This window comes from Ipomoea nil, unplaced genomic scaffold (genome assembly GCF_001879475.1).
Source record: "Ipomoea nil cultivar Tokyo-kokei standard unplaced genomic scaffold, Asagao_1.1 scaffold1619, whole genome shotgun sequence".
Lineage (NCBI taxonomy): Eukaryota > Viridiplantae > Streptophyta > Magnoliopsida > Solanales > Convolvulaceae > Ipomoea > Ipomoea nil.
This window is the reverse complement of record NW_017618047.1, coordinates 1,010,980-1,024,853: the sequence shown is the minus strand read 5'-3', so window position 1 is coordinate 1,024,853 and position 13,874 is coordinate 1,010,980. Positions and strand designations below refer to the sequence as shown.

At 36.4% G+C, this 13,874-nt stretch overlaps 2 protein-coding genes across 4 annotated transcripts; both read right to left on the bottom strand.

Annotated features, from left to right (window-relative positions):
• Nucleotides 1–1,529: 1,529 nt before the first annotated feature.
• Nucleotides 1,530–4,048, bottom strand: LOC109191263 (L10-interacting MYB domain-containing protein). The gene is made up of 4 exons (XM_019341850.1): nt 3,896–4,048; nt 3,379–3,776; nt 2,641–3,300; nt 1,530–2,326 (listed from the first exon to the last, which is right to left on the bottom strand). Exons 2-4 carry the CDS (start codon nt 3,745–3,747, stop codon nt 1,742–1,744), a joined length of 1,614 nt encoding a protein of 537 aa, XP_019197395.1. The 5' UTR covers nt 3,748–3,776; nt 3,896–4,048; the 3' UTR covers nt 1,530–1,741.
• Nucleotides 4,049–6,670: 2,622 nt separating this feature from the next.
• On the bottom strand, nt 6,671–10,751 carry LOC109191264. Of its 3 annotated transcripts, none has more exons than XM_019341851.1 (6): nt 10,127–10,751; nt 9,488–9,699; nt 8,126–8,408; nt 7,949–8,034; nt 7,783–7,874; nt 6,671–7,676 (listed from the first exon to the last, which is right to left on the bottom strand). In XM_019341851.1, the coding sequence occupies exons 1-6, from the start codon at nt 10,409–10,411 to the stop codon at nt 7,414–7,416; spliced, it is 1,221 nt and encodes a 406-aa protein (XP_019197396.1). In that variant the 5' UTR covers nt 10,412–10,751; the 3' UTR covers nt 6,671–7,413. The 3 variants fall into 3 exon arrangements, with proteins under 3 accessions (XP_019197396.1, XP_019197398.1, XP_019197397.1); XM_019341853.1 differs by having other exon boundaries at nt 6,671–7,670; XM_019341852.1 differs by having other exon boundaries at nt 8,126–8,405.
• Between the last annotated feature and the right edge of the window lie 3,123 nt (nt 10,752–13,874).

Sequence of the window (13,874 nt, the reverse complement as noted above, 5' to 3'; positions counted from 1 at the left end):
AAAATATAAATAATTACTACTACTTAGATTGTCGTCGTGTGTATTTGGGTGTCAACACGGAAAACGACAGCATTGTTTAATGTGGTAGTAGTTGTTCTCCAGTACTGAGTAGTGGTAGGCCATATTTGTAGTTAAGGACTTTAGGATATATTGAATCTGATTTTGATGTTCCCACGAATGTAAATATTATTAAACATATGCAAATGCCAAGGAATGATGGGTATAGAATATTGAAAGGAGTTCTATACTCCCAAATCTTACTCAGTTTACTTCATGATGTGGCGGACTCTGATAAACTATTTTTTTTTTTTCATGTGGGTCTAAATACAAGTGTCTACATCAAAATTTTGTGTACAAAAATAAAAGTTGAGAGTATAAAGTGGCAGTACACATAGTATTTTCGTATTGAAAAGGGGCAGGGTTATGACGTCAATCAAGAAACACATTTTTGGTTGTCCACGGGCTTCTTTTGACAACAAAAAATGGATGGCGGATGTGGTTTGGTGGTAGTGGCGGATGTCTTGTGAACATTACCGCCACCCCACTTGCCCACTTTTTTACTTGTTTAAACATTAAAGTTGCACTGTTATACGTCATGGCCATTTAAAATTCATCAATCATCTTTACACACAATCAAAATTTTTTTTTTTGGGTACCTTGAAAGCTCTGGTTTTTGTAGCTGCTGATGATGGATGAATTGAGAATGAAGATGAAGTTTGATCAAATACAACTCCACCTTTTCCCTTTTCCTGCAGTTAATGCAAGCAGAGTTCAGGAAACTTCACTTTTTGTTGTAGATGTGCTAAATAGTAAATACACAACTTAAAGTACAACTATAAATGGTACCTGAAATCAAGAAACTTCAATGCACAGGCCAACAGATGAGATGCAAACTCCGCCTTGTATGTTGTACTAGTTTATCACAGAACAGGCAACACTTACCCACTTTATCTTGGAGGTGCTGAGGGGTTATAATATACCAAAACCAGTGTTGCAAAAATCGCGCATAGGCGCTAGGCGGTCGGCCTCCTAGGCGGTCCCCAGGCGCCTAGCGATTTTTTCAACATTGACCAAAACAGACTAGAAGAACTACTTTCGCAACTGAAATACAGGATGTAATATCAAGCAAGATAAAGGGGGATAATCGAGGCACTCTACCTCAACGAGGAACACTTCTTGAGAAGGAACTAGCATTTATAGAAGCAGTTGCCTATCATATTTTGATGCATCAGCTCCAACCCAAATTAAGCATCTTCTCTGATGTATATCCATCCCACCATTTTGTCCCACTGCATGGTGGTGATGCCTGCAAACATGGTATGGTCCAGGTAAACTTTGCCCCACAATTTATGGGCACCCTACACCAATTGAAGCTGACAAAAGTCACAAGTAAGTGGAGTCAGATCACAGATTAAGCTAAAAAAGTCCTGCAACTCCTTTCTTGCCCTGCTCTGTTTTTAGCCAGGCAATTTTAGCACATAGTACTCCTTTCTTTCTGTGCTCTTGTCACATCATCTGGAGCCAAAAACCCAAAATAAAACCTTTTCTTTCCATGGTATTACACTTGAAAGAATCTATAAAATCTACCATTTTGAACTAAACAAATTACTAAATTCAAGAAATTAATTTTTTAAAAAAATGGAGTGAAGAAACTATGATCTATCATTTAAAATAATGTCAACACCTTCATGTCCTATAATATCTAAAAGTTTGAGGTACAACTAACAATGTCGATTTATCTTTATTGCTGTTGTGGACGAAGCTTCCTTATTAACCACTTCTTTCGGAGCTTAATGTCTAGTGCCAAAAATGTCTTTGCTCTCTTCTCATCCTCTAGAAAATCGCATGCATCCAACACAAGGTCTTCATCCATGTCAGGTAGGGCCTGGATTGCCTTGATCACATGTTCTATGGAAACGCTATTTGAGCCTTCATCTTCTTTTCTCTTACCTACCAAAGATGAAACCATGCTTGCCATCTCGCGAAGAGCATATGCAATGCCATCATCTTTACTACGAGCTTTCTTGGAGCGTTCAGAACCTGAAGGGTTGTCTAATTGATGCTTACCCCTTTTATCAGTTGCATTGAAACCCATATGCAAAGAATCCTCTTTGCTAATTCGGTCATCACTGAAAACCATAGCACGTGGAGATTCCAAACTCTTGAGCAACACACCAAAGTTATTTTCATAAGCTTCATCTTGCTGGTTGGTGTTATGTGCAGAAAACCCATCTTTTCCATCACTACTTACCTCACCGCATATGACGCACAGATCTTTATAGAACGGTACAGGTCTCGTCATGTATTGCCTTGCAGTGGTATTAATCTGCATATATAAGTAAGCTGGTAATTTTCATAGCATGCACACCAATTATGTAACTGAATAAATACATCAATCCTGCACCAATATCACATCCTAAGCACCATCCATTATAATAGTTTGAGTTCTAGTCTACAAGCATTGAGGAGTTCACAAACGATTGGAACTTCAGAAAGCAATGTAAAACATAGGAAAAATAAATAAATAAAATGAGGTAGAGAAACATAGGAAGTAAAGCTTGATGTAATAACACTAAAAAAGGCAGTGACACTCGTCAAAAAAGAAGAAAAAGAAAAACTACAAGGGGATGGAGAGCACACCTTGATATAATCTTGCCAGACACGATCATCAGCAGTCACCATTTGGCGTGCATCATCCCAAACAAAGCCATCCATTTTCAGAAGATTGTTTATAAGACAATACTGTCTTCTCATAGATTTGTATCGATTTTTCAATATATCAATTTCATAGTTGAAGCCAAATTTAGCATTAAAAGAAGTAAGCATCTCCATCCATGCTTCTCTTCGGAATAGACCATCAACCCAATTCCCTTTGTTCACCTGATCTAGCATGAGATGAATAAAGTACAAATCCATCTGTGGCTCCCAGCATGTCCTTGTACGAGTAGCTGCAGCAGAACTGTTATCAGACAGAGGATAAGACGTATCATCAACAAGCCCTGTTGTAACAGAGAGTCCATAATCTTCTACGAGTGCAATGTCATGAAGAGTTTCCATGGCATTATCACCAACATTAATTGGTGAAATAAGAATCGGTTCTTCTGCTTTCACTAACTCGGATTTCGAGTTTTCACCTTCTGACATACTACCAGAGTCAGATTGAGGCTCACTGTCTTTAGAGAATGCACTATGACAAGCAATAGTAACTTTCTTTTCAGGACTTGCATGTTTATATATCTCACACAGATCACGAAAATATGGGATGGATTTTATTCTGAAGGATCGCGATTTTGGATGAACCTGCAAATATAAACTAGTAAGACTATGGACACAAGCACATACAGGCTATATCAGCATAGAATATTAAAAAAATTTAACCTTTATGTATTCATCCCAGATTTTATTATCAGCCGTTACCATTTTCCGTGTTTCGTCCCAGCTAAACCCTTCCTGATCAAGAAGAAGCTGTACAGACCTGTAAAGATTTCTAAGCGTCTTGTGCCGATTCTTAAAAATATCTATGTCATGCTGAAACTTGAACTTATCATTAAACAAACAAGCCATGTGCTTCCATGCTTGCTTGCTAAACATATGATCATCATCGTTGTTCCATTTTCCAACTTGTTCCAACATAAGGTCAATAAAGTATCTATCCATTTCAGGAGTCCAAATTGTTCTTAACCGATCACTCCCAGCGCCAGCTCTAATTCCCATTCCCATTCCCAAATCAATACGCTCATATTTCATATGCGAATTCAACACTTAGCCTTGCCCCCCTGTATGAATTCATGGAAACCGTGGGGAGAGGGAATCAGCATAAGCACAGATAAACACTGAGAATAGAGCGGATACAATTTAATATGAGAATGGAAGAAGCGGGAATTGGAAGACGCACCTGTTTGCTGCTGGGTGTAGCAGATTATCAATCTGAGGCAGAATTCGGAACTTCAAACTTGGGAATAAGGTTTTCCAGGATAAGCTTGTCGACATTGGGAATGGGATTCCACGATAACCTGGACACTGTAGCTGTACCTACTCCATCCCTTATTCGCCCTTTGGTAGCCCAATGGAATGAGCCACGATGTGGCCCATTTCGTTTGGGTTCCGCTCTTTTAATAACCAAACGTGGATTTGGAGTTAAAGTATTCCAGAGTTAGGGTTTTTTTTTTTTTTTTTTTTTTTTTTAAGAATAGCATAAATTTCATTAATTCAATGGAAAATTATAATTTATGTCATTCATAATATATCAATTATCAATGTTACCTTGAATTATTAGTGGTGTAAATGTTGTCCTTCAATTATCAAAACGATACATATATTACCCCTCCCCTAACGGACCTGTGGTTAGCCATTATATTGCACTGTTAAGTAAGGGTAAAATAGCAATTGTTTAACATCAAGAATGATAAGTTAAGAGGTAAATTGTGAATTGTTCAATCAGTGTTCAGTTTCTATTATTGTTTTAATAATTTTTTGGATTTTGAGTCACCCAGTGACTAGAGCTGTCAAAACAGACTTAGCCCGTCGAATTAACACGTTCTTAAATTTTATGACCTGTATTTTGACGAACTTTTAACTCGTGCCAGTATTTTGACCGGCTTTTTAGGGCAAATTATGCTCTGGACCCGTGTCCACATTGAATTGTGGACACGGGCCCAAAACGACGTCGTTTTTAAAAAAAAAACGCGTCATTTAGTTAAAAAAAAAAAATTTCGCGCGTGTTTTGCCGTTAACGGCGTTATTTTTATTTTTTTTTTTTGATTATGAATGTACAGTTATGCCGTTATGAATGTACAGTTATGCCGTTATGAATGTACAGTTATGCAATTATGAAATTATGAACACAGAGCTCTAACATTATGAACTTACAATTATGAACATATATAGTGATAAAATTATGACCATGGAGCTTTAAAATTGTGAATATAGAGCTTCGAAGATTATGAATGTACAGTTATAGAGTTATGAATCTACAGTTATGGAGTTATGAATCTACAGTTATGAGATTATGAATCTACAGTTATGGAATTATGAATGTACAGTTATTGATCGAATTATGAACAAAGAGCTCTAACATTATGAACTTACAATTATGAACATATAGTGATAAAATTATGAACATAGAGCTCTAAAATTGTGAACATAGAGCTTCGAAAATTATGAATATACAATTATGGAGTTATGAATGTACAGTTATGAAGTTATGAATGTACAGTTATAGAGTTATGAATGTACAGTTATAGAGTTATGAACGTACAGTTATAGAGTTATGAATGTATAGTTATTAACATATAGTAATAAAATTATGAACATATACTTCTATAACAAAGTGATCTGAAATAAATAAATAAATAAATAAATAAAAAAGATAACAGTGCCTAACGGCACTGTTACCCGTGTCCAGCAAGCATGCTGGACACGGGTCCAAGGCATAACGATTGGCTTTTTAGCCCGCCCTGTCAAAATGGCGGGGCAGGCTTGATGGGCCAAAGGGGGTCTACCAAGCCGGCTAATATGTATACATTATTAGTATTAATTAATATATATACATCATTTTATATAAAACTATATATATAAATATATGTTAATTTATTTATTAGTATTGAAAAATTGTATTAGTAAGTAGTACATTGTATACATTATTTGTTATTGGCTCATAGATTCACATATTATGTATTTGATTATTTATTAGGGCTTATTATTATATTAGTTATTAGTTATTATTATGTTCAACAAATTACAAATGCATTAATATATGTTTAAACTATTCAAATTATTTTAGTATACACTTAGAGTGTGTTTGGTTCGCACATATGAATCGGAATCAGAATGGGTATTAAATACTTGGTAATGGTAATGGGTTTTGGTGAAAGTATTTAACATGTTTGGTAGTAGGGTGGAATGGTAATGGTTACTAATAGTAGTGTTTGAGAATGAATAAGGGAATGAAACCCTTATTTTATTTGGGTATCAATTTTTCAATTGATGGGGTATTCGAAACCCATAGTAGTGTTCTAAAAACCTATCAACCAAACAACAATAATCACTTTCATACACATTCCTATGGACAAAACCCACCAACCAAACACACTCTTATTAACTTTTTCATATTAATTTTTATTTATATTTAAAACCTTTAAAATTTGGCAAATCCCACCAAGGCCCGCAAACTTAAGACACGGCGAGACAAACTAGCCTATTTTAGGCACGTATTTTGACGAGCTTTTAAGCCCGTCCCTGCCATATGGCAGGCTTTGGTGGGCCTATCCCGCCAGTCCATTTCAACAATTTTATGAGTGATCCCATATTTTCTATAGGAATCAAACTATCACCCTACTACTAGAGCAAGACTTTCAAAATTAGCTCCTTTTCACGAAGATTGAGCTCCAATTCTAAATAAATTATTTATGTGAAAATCATCAATCACAACTCAAAAGCACATTTTAAGTAAAATTCATTACAAGTCATAAAGAGATACCAATACAAGTCATCCCTAACCAACTAACTCACTCAAACCAAGAATGTTCCATTCAACCCACCTGAAGGTATAGTAAAGATTTAGTACTCATATTCCGCTAATTTAACATTTTTACAAGAAAGAAGGAAATTAGTAAATCAAATTACTAACCTTAAAAAAAAAATAAAACTACACCCTAATAGTTTAGAACAATTAGTAAACAAACTGTTTATACAACTATAAGTCAGAAGATCACTTCTTAGCCGAATCCAGATTAGGATACAACAACAATAAAACTACCAACTCAAAATTGGCTAATCGTCTGTTTTCAGCATCATATCATTCAATGTAGGCTTGACTCAGCCTTAATAGGGGAAATCAGAATCCGGATACAATGTAAACCTCATGCTACAAAGATACAAACATCAAAGAGTCGGAAGATTTCCACCTGACTTTTATCTAACAAGGTTTTCGGTCAGAAACACTTGTCACAACACTATAACTAGTAAGTACTTCGATCAGTTTGTGATGCTGCTATATGAGTTACAGATTGTTCAAAATTTTAATCATGGTCATGGTAATTCCCATGAATTACTGCCACTAAGTTGGCAATCCTATCACCATACAGATATTGCCCTCCACTGACGAGTTCACAACAACATAGTCAAGAGATCATGTACCAACTGAATATAGTTGATACATTATGTGGCTTCTTGACAATCCTGGTAAATTTAGATCTGCCACACCTTGAAACAGTATAAAGTGCAACTCCAGCACATATACTTGGCATAGCTTAACAGCTGCTGAAGTTCCATGAGTATTTTTAAACCAGAGAAGGCTTAAAGAAAATAGCATTTTAACCAACTCATTAGGTAGGACTTTGTTGGAGAATCGACATCTGAATGTCTCCCATAAGGAATAAAAACTTTGGCACATTGATGAACATCCAGCCCCCATCATCTCCATTGAGAATAATGAGAGAGAAAAAATTGGTAATCAGGGAGGAAAACTTTTAGACTCCGAAGCCAATCGTCTGCAGCTAGCAAGAGAGAGTTTTCTTGCTTGGATTCACGAGGTCCAAATGGACTCACAAGTGAGCCCTTCAATTTGTATGAAGCAAGGCCAAAGACAGGTAAAGAAATCTTTGAGGCAGCATGAATCATACCATGTACACTCCTACCATTTGCACCATGAAACTGTGGCTGAACAGAACCTGACACTGAGATGACAAAATGATTATAAAACATAAACACCACATAGAGAAATGTGGGCAAACATAGAAAAGAGCATACATGCAGATACAGGGATAAAGAGGAGAGAGGTACCTCTAGATTGTGTGGACAAGAAATGAAATGTTAAAAAAGATGCATCCAGATCCCGTAGTGTGTGGCCTATGGGTATTCTATATATCGGATACCTGCAACAAATTTGTTGTAAGGTAAATTCCTCTAAAATCTCAAGTGTCCTCCTTTTGCATGAACTAAAACATACCAAGCAACAGATATCCAACTCGAGGGCATCAAATCACAACTCCTGCACTTCTTCAATTCTGGATATTGAGATGCTAGGTCCATTATCTGTAGGTGAAGGAGATTGAAAACTTCTCAGGATGCAGAAGTGGAAACTGTGTTTCATTTTGATCAAATTAAACTCTAACTATTGTTTTACCTTGTCAGTCAATGGCCTGCGATTATATGGTTGTTCTTGTTCCAAATATTCAAACAAGAGTGCTCCAGGGGATTTATTTATTTCAACTTCATCAGCAGACAAGTTCAATGCAGATTTGTCTCTCAACGAAATTCTGTTTAGTTGTTGGGCATTAGCATTTAAATGGTTTTGCTGGTTCCATTTTAAGTCAGCAGATTTAGATTGCCTATCTGCTTCACAATCACTGCTGCCACCACAACTAGACTCCCTTGATGACTCAACATCACTCTCCTCATTCGATCTCCTGGTAGAAATGAAATTGTCAAATGAAACAAAGTGCATAATTTTCAACCACTTGCTGTGTAAGAATTTGGTACATCCACAATGCAATCATTTCCTGTTTCTTAAGGGGAAAGATAATTTGTAGTTAATAACTTAATATGGCATTGGTTCTCCATTTTGGATAATATGAGAACTTAAAATTTAAGTAACCTTCCTCTCCAACCAAGCTACACTATCTCTTCGCAACAGGCCCAAAATTACTAAAGGAATATTGCTCACCAATTCATCTTTTCAAGTTGCATCAAGTGCCAAGATCTTCTAGCCACTTGAGTAACACAGATGGGTTCCTAAAGTTGAGAAGATAATCCTTCGTTTCACTGAAGTGTATCAGGCACTGCTCCAAGTCTACAACTTTGTTAGTATAGCAGTAAACTTACGCACTTATAATGTGCAGGAAGAAGCACTCATTTCGCATCTGGTTGTTGATGATCATTTATAACTGACCATTTATAGAGAGGTTAGATAAGTGATGATGTAACTCATAAAATCAAAGTAACTATGGCTAAATTAGTGGTTTAGGATTATCATCAACCAATATCTGCTCTAAGGTTAAAAGAAGGAAAATGCAGAGTAAGACTACGAACCCACTACACAATCAGATCAGTCAAATGAAGGGCAGTTGAGAGATAACTATTATTAAGACGTGTATATATGAAATAGGAAACTGCGAAGGTTACATCAAGTTCCAATTGAATAGAATCTTTCATGTGACTTTTTGCATACCATCTTAGTTGCATCACCATTGGACTCAAAAATAAGTAATGATGAAAATTAAAGAGCAAATTAAATTGCAGATATAAATGAAAATCAATAAAGACCTATGATAATTCTATGTGACTAAACATGTGATATAATGAAACGTTGTGAACCTTGACTGAAGGGCAATAATCATGAGAAAAAAGCATTGCAATAACGATCAAGAGACAAAGAAGTTATTAACATAAAAAAGAACAAAAACATATATATAATTAAAAGAACGGTCTAAGTCAAATAAGCTGAAGACCCAAAACTACAAGAGAAATTGATCATATTTACACTCACCTAAGCCGAGATGATGACTTCAATGGGTCTATGTACAATTGTATGCCAGACAAGAAAGGAACATAATACTGAATAATTTGGTCTTTTTCATTCAACAACAGTGGCACGCCTACTCCATACACACTCCACTCTTGAAAAGATTCCCAAAGATCCTCAAGGCAAAAAAACGCATTTGCACCTGCTTCACGAGTCCTTTGTCCTCTTACATTTACCTGTTCACTCGAAATGACACCATATCAAAACCATGTTGCCAGCATGACTTAGTGCATCGCTATAAGAATTCATTCTTGTAATTATATTTCAAGCCATACCAAGTAGAAGCATTTGCAAATTTAACAACATATTAGTCATGAAATTCAAACAGCACTCAATTCTAAAGAAACACAGTGCAGTACGAGGAACTTATAATAAAGTAGCCGCCTTTTTTGTAATGAATAAAGAATAATTGAGCAACACAGTAACACATATATATATATATATATATATATATATATATATATATATATATATATATATATGCTGAACAAATGAGAATGGATTCCATTTTCTTCAATTATGAACAAATGTGTGACGGAGCAACTACACGAGGAGGCAGGCACATTACTCCAACAGCAAACACGCACACAGAAGTATTTATACCTTAGAGAAGTGCTGAGCTGGCACGAAGGGAGTAACCGATTCCATCAAACGATCCAAGTTGGTGACATTCTTCGGCGGCGCCGAAGCAGACGAGCAGACAGATTGTGGTTTAGACAATGCGGTGGCTGAATCGTGGGAATCAGTCCGGCTCCCCACTTCAGAAGCGGCAGCCTCCGCCTTCGGCGCCTTCTGCAGTTGCTGGTGGTGCCGCCGCATCGGTGGCGGGTTGTAGAATCGGTCTCCTCTGTGGCTCCGCGACACGGCGAAGCCTCCCGAATTAGTCATTTATGCGTGCGTGGTTGTGTGCAGAAAGTGACAGAATTCAGTAAGAGTGAAGTGGATAGATTGAAACTTGAAAGGTTGAAGTAAATATGGAGCTTCAGGGTTAGGGTTTTGGAGGTTTTTCAGAGTCGTCGGAGGATGGAGGCTTGTCCGAATAACTTCTTTGTTTTGTGTTTATGGCAGATTGGCAGCTTAAAATAAAAATAAAAATAAAAATAAAAAATGAAAAAGAAAGAGCAGCCGGGAAGGAGAAAAGGCAGGACTTTGGAGGAGAAAAAGGGAATTGTTTTTCTTTCATGTGTCATTTTTTTCAACTTTGGTACGCCTGTGTTGCGGTGTTGCCCCTTCCACTGACCAAATTGTGAATGTGCCTTTGTACTTTTGGATAATTCATTTAAACCCCCAACCAATATTTTTGTTGGGTTGGCCTTGTGTTCATTACATGGACCTCTGAGATTCATAAGCTCATTGGACCCAACACATAATTGCCAATATGCTTGTAGAATTGCAGGCCTGATTTTTGGAGTGGATCCTTCAATCCTTGGGTTAACTGTACTAGTAGTATCGATACTGATATTTTTCAATCGTTATGCTGTGCATCCGTATGCACCATGCATGGTGCATACGGATGCCAAAACGACGTCATTTTATTAAAAATTGCGCGTCTCTACTTTAAAAAAAATTCAGGTTCGATTCCCAGCAACAACATTATATTGTTCATTCATTCTGGAATTTTAGTTCATAGATTATGGAATTATAGTTCATTGATTATGGAATTATAGTTCATCGATTATGGAATTGTAGTTCATCGATTCTGAAATTTTAGTTTATAGATTATGGAATTTTAGTTCATTCATTCTGGAATTTTTAGTTCATAGATTAGATTATGGAATTATAGTTCATCGATTATGAAATTATAGTTCATCGATTATGAAATTTTAGTTCATATGTTGTTGTTGGGAATCGAACCTGATTTTTTTTTAAGAGGAGACGCGCGTTTTATTAAAACGACGTCGTTTTTGCATCCGTATGCACCATGCATGGTGCATACGGATGCACAGCATAATTTGCCGATATTTTTGAAAATAATGATAATAGTTATGTTGCAGCCTATTAAATGATTTGAAGCAAATTATTGTATGGATCACGATTCAATTTTTTTTTTTTTTTTTTTTTTGTGCGCGTTCAAAATGATATTGTTCTGATCTTAACAAAAATTCTTTAGTTTACATATGTGTTAGAATAATGAACATTCTAGGATAAGATAATAAATTTTATGAATTAGAATAATGTAAGATAATGTATAATGTCCTCTTCTTGTTGACACATTAAAGTTCACAAATACTCAAAATTGGCAACAATCACAATGGTTGCTCTAATGTCACATACTCCTTGAAAGCTAACTAATAAACGAATTGGATGATTGTTATAATTAGTATTAATCAATCCAATCAATTTCTTATCTCTATGGCCGGCCGGCCGTTTAGTAAAGTAATGATTTTGTCAAAAAAAGGCAAAGTGACCAATTATGCAATCCAAACACTTGGGTTACGTTGCTAGCTTCAATTCGTCAACGCAATATAATGCACACTTGTGGATAAAAGATGCGCCATTGTCAAATATCAAAGCGATCATTCCAAAGAACCCTTGGAAGATAATTATAATGCAGACCCCCCATGCATGAGGAGATTAGAGCATAGCCAAACGATCAGTAACTCTATAGTCTCTATTCAATTTACTATATACACATAAATAATTATAAGGGCTTGTTTAATCTACCTTGGAAATGCTTTAATAAAACTTTTCGTCAATTTCACTACTTTTCATCTTTCAATCATCTATGAAGTGACAACTTTTATCCAACTCGAATATATTACAAAGATGATGACATGCTTAATTGAGATACCAAAATATATTATTCAAAAAAAGGGAAAAAAATAGTAACGAATGTTATGTTTGTGGAAAACAAGGTCACCGTGCTGCACAATGCTATCACAGGAAAGGGTCCACAAGTCAAACTGGTCAGAAGCCAAACAATGAAGGGCCAAACAACCAGGCTCACTTGCTAGAGAACACAGACATGGTAGCAGCTGTGATAACCGAGGTAAACATGGTGGGTGATCCAGATAAATGGGTCGTGGACACCGGAGCTTCTCGCCGCTTCTGCAACAACAATGACCTGTTTAAAGTGCTTGAGCTAAACACTGGAGAAGAACAAGTGTTCATGGGCAACTCCAGCATCTCTAAGGTAAGTGGTAGAGGAAAAATAGAGTTAACACTTTATTCTGGGAAAATTCTATTGTTGCAAAATGTGCTTTTTGCCCCCTCCCTTCGTAGAAACCTGATTTTCGGATGCCTACTTAATAAGGCTATAATAAAAATGGTTTTTGAGTCTGACCGACTGGTTCTGACTCACTGTGAGAAATATTTGGGAAAAGGGATATCTGCAGGGAGGCCTTTTTGTGTTAGATGCTTATGTAGCTAGAAAACAAAATGTTGTAGATGGTTCCACTTCAACTGCTTGTGTTTTCACTCCAAACAATGCTAATAATAAAGCTTTCTCTTCTGCTTACATTGTTGTTTCAATAAATCTCTGGCATGATAGATTAGGGCATGTTGGTACAAACTACAAAGTGCTTAAATAGACTAAAAAGCATGAATATTTTGCCAAACTTGTCTAGTGATGCATGCACACAATGTGAAACTTGCGCTGAAGCTAAGTATGCTAGAAATTCCTTTCCTACCGTGAATAGTCGAATTACATATGTTTTAGAACTTATTCACACCGACTTAGCGGACTTTAAATCTACTGTAACACTAAGGTTGTTGGTTTTTCGAAACCAGATGACGCCCGGAGACATCAAAGTCTAATCTGCAAAGTGGAGTGTAACGGGGGAGATTTGTAATAGATAAAATCTGTGTCATGTGTGGAGGTAACAGGGGTGTTTGGTTAACACTGCCCTTTGCAAAAAACCAACTCATAGATGTGCAGTATTAACTTCAGGCAAAGCTTCGTTTTGTGCGTTCTAGAACTGGAAGAAGTAGTGGGTTGCAAAATGTGACCCCACCACCACACCGCGCGTGCCGAGCTGGGCGTGCGGCGACGATGTGCGCGAGATTTCCCCCTTATTCCCTCTCCATAACACTTCAAGTCTTTTAAAGCACTTGGTATATAGAAGGTGGGAAGAAGTAAATTAGCCAAGCAATGTGGGACATATGGAAAAGGACAAACTCAATGAATGCTTAATTAAATGTTCCAACAAATATATTATTTTCTTATAACTCATGGATGAAAAGGGTTATTTTCTCTTTGCAAATAAAATAAGTTTCAATAAATTAATGGCTAAATTAACAAATACTAATAAGTGGCAAATGTTAATATACAAGAGCATTGTTATGTTGTAATTACCTGCAAGCTAAGATTCCCATTATTATTAACCTAGTCACCTAGATTATATTGCTGTTT

What these genes read in the sequence shown, in the direction of transcription:
- LOC109191263 (XM_019341850.1), bottom strand. Translation starts at nt 3,747, where the DNA reads ATGAAATATGAGCGTATTGATTTGGGAATGGGAATGGGAATTAGAGCT. An exon ending in TCTGGGATGAATACATAAAG is followed by an intron (nt 3,301 to 3,378) that starts GTTAAATTTTTT and finishes TTATATTTGCAG; the next exon opens with GTTCATCCAAAATCGCGATC. An exon ending in TCTGGCAAGATTATATCAAG is followed by an intron (nt 2,327 to 2,640) that starts GTGTGCTCTCCA and finishes TTATATATGCAG; the next exon opens with ATTAATACCACTGCAAGGCA.
- LOC109191264 (XM_019341851.1), bottom strand. Translation starts at nt 10,411, where the DNA reads ATGACTAATTCGGGAGGCTTCGCCGTGTCGCGGAGCCACAGAGGAGAC. An exon ending in AGTTGGATATCTGTTGCTTG is followed by an intron (nt 7,875 to 7,948) that starts GTATGTTTTAGT and finishes AATTTGTTGCAG; the next exon opens with GTATCCGATATATAGAATAC. An exon ending in CTTGTCCACACAATCTAGAG is followed by an intron (nt 7,677 to 7,782) that starts GTACCTCTCTCC and finishes TTGTCATCTCAG; the next exon opens with TGTCAGGTTCTGTTCAGCCA.